This window comes from Pogona vitticeps, chromosome 4, assembly GCF_051106095.1.
Source record: "Pogona vitticeps strain Pit_001003342236 chromosome 4, PviZW2.1, whole genome shotgun sequence".
Lineage (NCBI taxonomy): Eukaryota > Metazoa > Chordata > Lepidosauria > Squamata > Agamidae > Pogona > Pogona vitticeps.
In genome coordinates, this window is record NC_135786.1 from 161634639 (window position 1) to 161645628 (window position 10990).

The 10990-nt window shown below is 43.5% G+C and overlaps 1 protein-coding gene and 1 long non-coding RNA gene across 3 annotated transcripts in view; both read left to right on the forward strand.

Annotated features, from left to right (window-relative positions):
• GCNT2 (glucosaminyl (N-acetyl) transferase 2 (I blood group)) overlaps positions 1-5753 on the forward strand; it is a 49761-nt gene extending 44008 nt beyond the window's left edge. For both annotated transcript variants that reach the window (XM_078393430.1, XM_020797129.3), the window contains 2 exons: positions 2167-2259; positions 3954-5753. In XM_078393430.1, coding sequence (XP_078249556.1) covers positions 2167-2259; positions 3954-4144 — 284 coding nt within the window. In that variant the 3' untranslated portion in view covers positions 4145-5753. The remainder of the gene's footprint in view (positions 1-2166; positions 2260-3953) is intronic.
• Positions 1-10990, forward strand: part of LOC144589216 (uncharacterized) — a 641777-nt gene that overhangs the window by 592764 nt on the left and 38023 nt on the right. The gene's annotated exons all lie outside the window — the stretch shown is intronic.

Below are 10990 nucleotides of genomic sequence, written 5' to 3' on the forward strand. Positions count from 1 at the left end.
CTACTCAGACATTTTGCCCAGAATCTCCTCAGGGCTGATGCTGACCCTGCATATGCATATGTTTTGCCACAGTACTTAGTAAATGGTGGGTCTGTTAAATACTTAGAAATTGCTTATGAAATTGCACCACCATGCTAATTTTCCCACCTGGGGGGGCTGTGATTCATTGTTTGCAATGAGTAATGCTGCATGGCCAAGAAATTCACCACGGAATGCTTGTCTGATGTTATTGTGATGGCAGAGAATTTCCTCAAGAAGCCTAAAGAATTGCTGCACATTAAAGAAATTGTTTGAATTCCTTGGGATACACAGGAAACCAACTGGAAGCACCATTATAGGCACAGTTCAGTGCCTGCTTGTAGGACACTTGCATCTATGTTCCTGTGTTCTTGACCTCGCCGGTATTGGCAAGTATAGTTGTTGTTACTAGTCGATGCTTGGTATCAGGAAGCACAAGCCATCTGCTTCCACCTACGGAAGGAAGGTCTTAAGAGACAGCTACATTTGTTGAACACAGATTGCAGTTACAGCTTTGTTGCAGAAGGTTATACTAATATGAGTATTAATGATTGTAAATCTGTCGTATTGCACTTATTGACCTGTATCGACATGCCCATGGTTTCTCTGGAGGGAGCTCTCCAAAGCATCATGTCCACCCCTTTCACATTTAAGACCATTTATATCTTTTGTTTTTCAGTTTGGAGAAGTGTGTAGCCACACCATGATCATGTTATTGTATAAATTGCAATCACACTGTTATGCAAGTGCACAATTGTACCATGTGTATAGAGTTGCACAACAAAGGGATCACATACTTGAACAGTCCAGTGTGACAATGCTGATGCGAAATGCTGATGGGCAGTGTTCAGATCTAACATGCTTATTGTGGCATAGGTTTCCAGGGATCAAAGCCTGCTTTGCTAGAAGTGAATTGAAGCTCACTGAATAAAAAAGACATTTGAAAGCACATGAATAAAAAAATTAAGTGTGCCTTTCTCTGCAACCATTCATTTGATAGAAACCTACTCTAATAAAAATCTCTATGCATCCTGGTGGAAAGACAACAGGAAGTTGGCTCAGTAGAGTCTACAGTGATGCCTCGCATAACGACGATGAATCTGCATAGCGATGCAGATTTTGCGATCGCATACCGATGTTTCTTCGCATTGCGATGGGGGAACCACAGGTATAGAAATATGGATTAAAGCAATTTTGTGTCCTCAGAGGTCAAACCTGACACTTCTGGCTGTTTTTTTTCTAATTTCCAGGTTGCATTTTGGGACATAACTTAAAATGGGGGGCCTTGGTAACTTAACATCTGGCCAGGATGAATTTTAAACTTTCCTTCCCCCCCCCCCACAGGTCTTGAAAGCTCACCTGCTTTTGTGCTTATAGTGGTCTGATAAACTATCATTGTTTTAGGAGAACTTGGCACAGTACTTTTCAGCTGTAATCATCTAGGAAATGAGGGGGAATAGCCTGTGAACAGGAACAGTGTTTGAGCTACTTCCTAACAATACTAAAGGGTTCTGTTAATTTGCACTCATCGGCACTGTTTGTTGTGGGTTCCTCTTCCCCACCTCAGCTTCCACCGCAAAACACTAGCATGAGGACAGGAAGCAGGTAGTTTTGCCTAGAGTGTTATAATGTTCACTGTCTTGCAGGACTTTCATGTTTTGTTGATGATGCAGATGCTGATTGTACAACTGGTGATTTAAGAAATAAGTTTTCAAAGCCAATATTTTCTTTTTAAATTGGTGGAGGGGGGAGGTGGCTTTCAGGATTTCAGACAAAGTTCATCGCCTCTGCAAGAAACTGAGATGATTAGAAAATCTCCCACATATACCAACAATGTTAATCTTTTTAATAATTCCTCTGACATTGTAAGAATAAGCTGTTTGGTAGAAGTTAGAATGTTGGTCTAGGACTTAGGAGAGCAAGAGGTCTGGTTCCTAGTCAGGCATGAATCTTACTTGGTTGGCCATGAGTCATTTCATCTCTTTTACCTGATCGACTCTGTAGGATTGTTGTTCTGAGGATAAGAGAGGGAGGGGGTGGTGAGCCATATATGATCCCATGAGTTCACTGGGAGAAAAGCAGATGATTAATATCCTGATTGAAGAAATAAGACTTATTTTTCTCTTGCATTCTCTTTTCAAATCCCAGGCGTCCCTGGTTCCATGCCAAATGCCACATGGGAAGGTGACCTGAGAGCTGTCAAGTGGAGTAATTCAGAGAAGGCTCATGGAGGATGTCATGGTAAATTGCACATTCATCTGATATTTTGTTTTCTAGCACCGACTCTTCCTGCTGATGGCCTTGTGTCCTGTCATCGTGAAGTGTACTAGGCCTATTTTTCCTTTGGTTTTATAGTGATTTCAAAAAGATTTGGAAATGGACTTGTTTCATTTGTGAATCTGCGATGCACATACCCGGAAATGACAGAAGTAATGCGAACACTACTCCTTCCTCTCTTTTTGTTTCCCAGCCTATTGGAGCAGGTTTATAGGATGCTGAAAGGTGAGTGGGTGGAGCACTCAGAATTCTGGTGGAAAAAGCAGAGTGCAGCAGAAATACATCATGGGATACAGCCAATGCTTGTAACTTTTGATGTACATAGTATTTATCGAGATGAGGCATCCTTCAGTCTCGAGAGACTATGGTAGAGTGCTCTGAATAGAGGACTTGGAACAGCATCTAGTGTGGCTGAGAAGGCCAATTCAAGAGTGACAATCCCTTCCATTATTAAATACGCAGTACTTAATAAATTAAAATCATTTTCTATAACTGTAATTTAAAACTGTATTAACCAGTATCCTGTTCATGCCAGCATAATATAAATTTACACCAGCATAAATGTGTAGGATGTAATGACTGGCAACAGGGAGTTGCATCCTTGACACAACCCATTACACAATGCGTGGCTGAAGGGGCTTAGACTTCCACCTTGCCACTAGCACAGCTGCCACATGTACAAGCTTGAGTTGCACACACAGAGTTGCACGAAAGGATTTGGCCATTGTTTGCATTCCTTCGAAATAGTTACTTTTCAAATTCTGATAAGAGAGTTCCCCATCCATCAGAAATTGTGTTTTCAGTTTCTCCAGTGCATGTCATCACTTCTTGAAGTGCAAATGGAGGTAAGGCACATTTGTGGGGGGGGGGGGGTTGATGTTCTGTTTCTTCACTTTGGATGTTCCTGTTTTATACCTATGAAGATTCTCAGTCATCCAGGTGAGGTTATCTGGAAGTTGAGTCATGGCAGTTGGACTTCTTCTTTATTAGGTTGAAACGTTTCACTACTCATTCAGAGTTCTAAAGGATTTTTGGTAAAAGCCACATACCCATGCACTTCAAACCCACAAACACACTTAAGACCAAGACTCGTCCACCCAAAAGACTGGACACCAAAACACACCAGGAGCACTATAGTCTATGCGGTCCAATGCAAAGAGGAGTGTTCGGAGCTCTACACTGGAGAAACCAAACAGCCACTAAACAGGAGAGTGGCCCATCACAGGAGAGGCAAGGGCTCAGGACCACAGTCAGCAGCCTTCCTTCATTAGAAGGACAAAGGACACTTATTTGATGTCCTCATTTTGGACTCAGAAGATAGGTGGTTTGAGAGAGTGGTGATGGAAGCCATACATGTGCATATCGAAAATTCCTCACTCAACAGGGGTGGATGCCTTAGATACAATCTGTCTCCTATTTATTCATTTGTCCCCAGGAAGATTAGGACCATAGGCACCAGAAATACCACTGTTAATGACTGTTAACGACCCATGACAATGGGTGGGGAAGGACTGAAGAAGTGGGATTTTCACTTAACCTCAGTCCTTTGTCCACCTAAGGAGCCTTTGTGACAAAGGTCCGGCAGTTCTTGTCCTGTCCCTAAAATGCTTTTTTTTTTAAAAAAAAAATGATGATCTTGACATTTTATTTCTTGGCAGGTCATTATGTCAGGAGTATTTGTATCTATGGAACTGGTGATCTGAAGTGGCTGCTCGGCCTCAAAAGCCTGTTTGCTAATAAATTTGAACTTGGAACATATCCGCCCACTGTGGAATGCCTGGAACTGAAGCTTCGGGAAAGAGCCTTGAACCAGAGTGAGGTACCTGTGGATCCAAGTTGGTACCTCTAGCAAAACATTTTGTTTTTTTGTTTTAATTAAAGTGATGAAGGGAAAAAATGATACAGAGCCTGCACTCTGGAAGGAATTTTTTTGGTTTGGAGCAATGCATCTTTCGGATGTCCAATACGGGTGCTTCTCCTGTCTTTGCACTAAGGCCGAAATACAAAGACCGTGCAATCTGCTTGTTAACGGAGTCTTCTTAATATTCTTGACATCTGCATCTCCTTTTGGGGGGAAAAAAAGGTTATCAAGATATTCTTTGTTAATGCTGTGAGAACAGGTTCTGAGTAATGGAGGACAAAGACAGTGAGCGATGGGACGGCAAAGCCTCACCAAGCGATTGTTCAGAGAAACGGCTACAATTTGGCAGCATTGCCCCAAAAGGACCTCTTGACGGGACTTTGTCTTTGAACTCAGCTTGCTGTTTGGAGAAATCGGACCAGCTTCGACTTGCCTTCAAAGCATTACCCTTGATCCTGCATAGGTCAAAGCTCACAGTACAAACACACGGGTGCTGGCGGGGGGGGGGGTTTCCATTTATCTGCACTGTCTGCCCATGGAGAGCCAGCACACCTCCTCAGCAGTGGGAACCTCACGTGTGTGAGCAGGAGAGCAAAACAGAAACGGGAGGTGGGAAAGGCGTTTTTATAGCTCCAAAACCATGTTTACACTTCTGCCATGTTTGACATAGAGGCTTAATGATCCTGGAAGTGACAAAGGGAAAAGGAAACCGCCAGGGTGCAAAAGAACCCATAAACCTATTAGGCCAGAAGTGGCTTGTGGTTAAAACAGGGGACACCTTATCCCATAATATCTGAACAAGAGCCCCTCCACTTGCACCACAAAGTCCCTATTAGGGCTGAGTCCTAGAGTCCTGTCTCTATTCTACTCCTTTCTTCAGAGTAGGGGCAGCCTTCCTCACCTAGGGGTTATGGGAGTTGCTGTGCAGCCATCCACAAGGCGCCAGATTGAGGAAGGCCAGCTTTGGGAATCGCATGTGCTGTCTGATAAAATTAAGAGGGAATTCACTTCTCCTGGTTTCTATGAAACATGCTCTCTCTGGAGGGAAGATTGAAAAGATGATAAAAAAAAATCCCAGGAAAGAAAAAGTTTGAAAATAATAATAATAAAACCTTTTGAAATGTTTTTCCCCCCTCCAGGATTGACAATTAATTCTGAGGTCTCTTTAAAAAACAACAATTGTTGCACCTGGAATTTGCAGGAAAAGATTGGCCAATGTAAAAAACGTCTGCTAGTTCTTGCTTGTTATCCACTATATGCATGAAAATGAGATGTAAAATTTGGAGCTTGCTGGCAGAGCTTGGAATTTTTACCTTGTTTTGAATTACAGATGCTGTAATCCTGGGGTGGGAATCCTATGATTTATAGTCCAAAAATAATGTTTTTCAAAGCTCTGCTATGATAATAATATCTCTCTGTTTTTGTGTCTTCCTGTTAATCATGTGTCCTATGTCTCAATTATGGTTTGTGAATGCTTGTACTTTTAAATGAATTGAAACTGTGATTTTTGTTCCCACTGAGCAAACATATTTGAAGATAAAGAACAAGGTATTTTTGTAGGGTTTTTAATTAATAAAATTCAAAGATCCTTGTTAAACTAATATTTTTGTTAAAAAAATAATCAAATAGGCTGCAGGACATTTGTTAACTACAGAATTTTATTATGATCGCCAGCTTTTTAATCACACCTGTAGTTGTGCAGCAATGGAGATGCAGATATTACTAGGTAATATTTATCTTATTTCTGTGAAACTTAAAGGTGTCAGTGTTTAATTTTTGAAGATTTGTGCTGCTAAATTACAAAACTGGCCGGGAAAGGTTTCAGCGAGCTAAGGACTTCCTCCCTCCGTTCTATAGATTCCATGGCTTATGCATGAGGAACTAGATTACTCACAAATTGAAAAAGTGACAGGACGGAAGGAGGATCTCTTTAATTACTGAAAATCTCCCTGTCCCAGTGAGAATCACCACTAGAGATGGGGGTATACAAATATAAATATCCTTGCACAGGCGGGTGTTAACAAGGATCCAGCCCCATGGGGCCGGATGGTCCACTCACCGATCTGACGCAGACATGGACGGTGTGATTCTACAAATGGCTCTGCAGCGCATGATCCGCTTGCCACCACCTCAGTCCTAGTCCATCACCTTATCTACTACACCACACTAGGTATAAAGAAAACATATCTTTCCTGATTACTGTCTCACTTTGTATTTGGGGTCACTGTTCTCCCCATTCCTTTCATCTCAAAAGAGCCCTTGGAGGCTGGTGAGACCTGTGAGATGAGTGACTGGCCAGAGGTCATCCAATGAGCATCATCACACAGCAGGAAAGTGACTGTAGATGCCTCAATCTACAAGGGGGTGCTGATAAGTATTGAGCCTTTCCCAGATAAAATTGAGCCAGGAAGCTGTAACTGCCACACTATTCTACATATTCCCCCGCGAAGTCAATGCACTTGCCACATCTGTCCTGCAGCTTCTTAAGTCCCTGCAAATAAAATTATTCTGACTGCAGGTGTAACCACTTAGCATTAGTTGCCTCCAGAACACTCCCAAATTGTTGTACGTTTAAGTGTTTTTTGAATTTGGGGAACAGACAATAGTCAGAAGGAGCCAGGTCGGGAGAACAGGGTGGATGGGGCATCACTTGAAAGCCTAAGGAGGTCAGTTTTGCCATTGTTTCACCTGCAGTGTGTGACAAGGTTGTCATGCAACAGGATGACAACTTTGGAGAGCTTTCCTTGATGTTTTTCCTTGAGGTTTTGCCTCAACGTCATCAATAAAGCACAGTAATATTTTGCATTGATGGTTGAACCTTGTTGGAGGTAATCCACCAGCAGAACACCCTTCTTATCCCAAAAAACTGTTGCCGTTTGCTTCTGCACTGACCTTTGCACTCGGAACTTCTTTGGCCTGGGGGAACCACTGTGCCTCCATTCCTTAGACTGTTCCTTTGTCTCGGGATCATAACAGTAGATCCATGTTTCATCACCAGTTACCAGTCTGCCCAGGAAATCTGACTCATTTCTTGCAAAATGTTCCAAAACAGCTACCGATGACTCCACACGTTTCCTCTTGTATTCGGTTGTCAAAAGTTTGGGGATCCACTTTGCTGCCAGCTTTCTCATTTCCAAGTCATTGTGGATAACGGCACCAACTCTCTCACATGATATTCTCAGATATATATCAATATGTTTGGCTGATATTTGGTGGTCCTCCATGATCATGTCATGGATGGCTTTCACATTTGCAGGCACAGAGACAGAAACAGGCCTTCCACTGGATTTCTCACTTTCAGCACCAGAATGGACAGTTTTAAAATTGACAAGCCAATGTTTAACTGTCACATATGAAGGGCCACTGTCACCCATAGTTTGTGACATTTCATCATGGATCTGCTTTGCACCTTTCCCTTTGAGAAAAAGGAACTTGATTATGGTCCTATGCTCTTTCACACTGAACTTTTCTGGAGGTGCTGCCATGTTCACTTTGGACCTGAACATGAAATATAAGTTAAAATCATAAGTAGTTGATTTTTGCACCATTGCATAACAGACAAATTAGCCAATACACCCTGCAATTTATAGCTTCTTAGCTCTTTTTGTTCTGGGAAAGGCTCAATACTTATCAGCACCCCCTCATAAATACATCACTCTGACCTCTATACCACAATGGTTCTTGCCTGTTAAAAGCCTCACTTCAACAGAAGATGCTGTTTCCAGCAAAAACACTGCATCTATGGTTACAGCAGAAGGCTGGCCACTAGTCTGTATACCCAGGGAAATCCACCATGCCCTAGGGTGCTTGGTCTTCGAAATCATTCCAGTACCTGCCTCTCTATTTACAGGAGTCCTGTTTAGCAATGAGCAAAGATGTTTACTTTCACAAGATGGAAGTTCTCTGGATAAGTCCTTGCAGTTCAATCTGCTGTTAAAGAACAGGCACACTGGGGGGGGGGTGTTCCTCTCTCTCTCTCTCTCGTAGCCTTGCCCAAAAAGATGAGCTGATTGAGTACCTAAGTGACAATGTTACCTAGCTGAGCGGTCTGAAGCCCATATCTTTCTTCTCTCTCATTTCACAATTCATTGGAGTGGAAGGAACTCTTAATGGATGTTCCGAGGCTGGAATCCGGAGAACAATACTTGGCTCAAACTACTCTGATCAAACAAGACGAAACACCCTCAGAGAGCTTCTTGCTTTCTCCTGTAGTCTGCCTTTAGACAACATATTCATCTCTGTGGAAAGTGCCAACTTCCGTCCATCGCATGTCCAGTAAGACTGGCACGAAACCCTGCAAAGCTGCTTGACAATGTAGACCCAAGGGCCAGAGCCTTTTTTGGCTGGGGGTGTTGAACTCCTTTATGAATGGCCTTTGGGGAGAGGGTGCATGCCAGTAGTTGCTCCATATACAACAATGAACACCCTTACACAAACTTTGGTTCTCACGTATCACACACATCTAATCCTCCTCTCACTCTCCTTAGGGACTTGATTTGAAAAGGCACACACAGAGAGACCTTAAAGCCAATGGGAGGCTTTTTCCAAGTTTGCAGGGGTGGCAATGGGTAGACTGGGCTTAATGTCTTCCTAGCTACAAACAACACAGTGGGGTATTTGGGGAGAAGTAAAGTGCTCTCTTTTTCCTCCACCAACCAGCTTTCTTCTGTCCAGAGGGAAGAAAGAGGCTGTAGGCCAAGTCACAAGAGGCAGAGAGAGTCTGAAGGACTAGTTTGCACAAAAGAGGCTGGTTGGAATTCTAGTGGTGTTTGCAGGTTTGCATAACTTGCTGCAACTGCTTGACAAGGTGTCAGGGCACATTTCAGTTGCACTGTCAGGCACATGGCCAAGCTGTGTCTCAGCATTTCATTGATTAGCTGCAGCAAGTGTCACAAACTATGTAAGCAGAACTTTTGGTTATAATTCTTTACTCATGGTGTAGAGGCAATGCCAATGACTATTTTCAGCAACAATATTTGCACAAAAAGGAGAGCTTATTTTGAAGTTAAAAGCAGCCATGCTGTGCCCCTATTGTGAAATGTGGTTTTCTTGCCTCCGCCTTTTGCTTTCATTAATCCCAAAGGTACTTTGGAGGGCATAGAGGAGGCTGGGTGGCAGTTTTTGTTTGTTTTGTTTGCAGAAATTGGACTCATTCCCCTGATTCCATATCAAGGAGAATTTCTGGATTTGGATTGAGAGGCTGAGAGGCCTTCAAAGTGGCCTCCCAACTCCCATGAATCCCTGAGGATATCTGCATGAAAGAAGGTGCTGGCTGGCTGGCAGGCAGACTGATTCTAGTGCTTCCCTTGAAGGGCTTGCAAGCCTCAGGAAGGATGGACAGATGGATAAATAGATTCCCCCTCCATTGCTTCCGCAATGGTAAGTGGGGAGACTTGGTGATGGCAGCAAGCCAGACATGAGAGCGCTGTGCTGATGGACCAGAGAAATTGGATGACGTGGGATGGGGAAGCCAGACGACTGCAAGAGGACTGGGAACAACCTGACATGAGGAAGCAGAAAGGCTAGCGCTCGGATGGACTGGGCTGTGGACAACAACGAGAATGATGAAGGAGGTCTGTGGGGCAACCTTTGTTTGGAAAGGGAGAATGGAGAGGTGTGAGCAAGCGAGTGAGTGAGTGATTCGGATGCAGCACATATGTTTTTGTGTGTGAGAGGGGGGGGAGGAGCATATCAGGAGGAAGAGGATCATGAAAGAAGTGAATGACTAGATTCAGGGGTATTTCCAATGGAGTGGAGGGAGTATTGCTGGAATTGTCACATGCCAGTATATTTAAATCTGGTAGAACATTTTCCATTGTTCCTTCTCCTTGGCTACAAACTATAGGAAATGTCATCCTATTGTATTTGGCAGCCTCTCCCTCCCCCCCCCCCCGCCCCACTTAGATTTACATGGGACAAATTATCTTTTTTTTAAAATCCTGTGGGTATATTATCTGTAATAGCAGCGAAGCACATACCATGGACTAAAGGTTTTTAGCTAACAGAATCCTTACATTTAATTGTGCTATTGTTTCCTAGCAAAGGGAGCAGCTTTAATGGTTTTCCGGTTAGTGTGTGTGTGTGTGTGTGTGTGTGTGTGTGTGTGTGTGTGTGTGTGTGTGTGTGTGTGTGTGTGTGTGTGTGTGTGTGTGTGTGTGTGTGTGTGTGTGTGTGTGTGTGTGTGTGTGTGTGTGTGTGTGTGTGTCCCGTCCATAAAGAAAAGGCTGGGTTGCCAACTCTGTTCTCTTCCTTCAAGTATCTGTCAGGAAATCAATAAAAAATGCATTGGAAAAGATAATTAACTCCCAGAAAGGTATGTTGTACCTCACTCCACTTTGTAAACAACTGCTGATGTCTTTAAATGGCTGGATAGTTCAAAGGGTTAGCTAGAAATCGGAAACAATTCCCCACCGTGCTTCCCAGGTGAAGAGCCAGCCTGCGAGGTCTTGGGCAAGCGACATGGCCCGAGTGGTCTCCCAGAAGGCTGTATGCCACTAAGTCAGTTCTGAGTTACGGTGGCGGCCTTTTCCAGGGTTTTCCGAGTAGAGAATAAATACTCAGACATGGTTTACCACATCCCTTCTTCTGCAGCTGGCCCAGGGTCACACAGGTTGGCTCTTCTCCCAGGAGGCACGGGGTGGGGTGGCGACTGAACTGCCTCTCTCCCAGCCAGAGACCGAAACCACTGAGCTATCCAGCCCTCTCAATGTGATTTCCTCAAGTTTAAATTGGACAATTGCTTCAATTCATATCCATGATAGTTAAAAAACAACAACCAAAAACAGGCTATTGGTCAGTGCCTAAACAAGTGTCTAAATCTAGATCCCAGCCTCC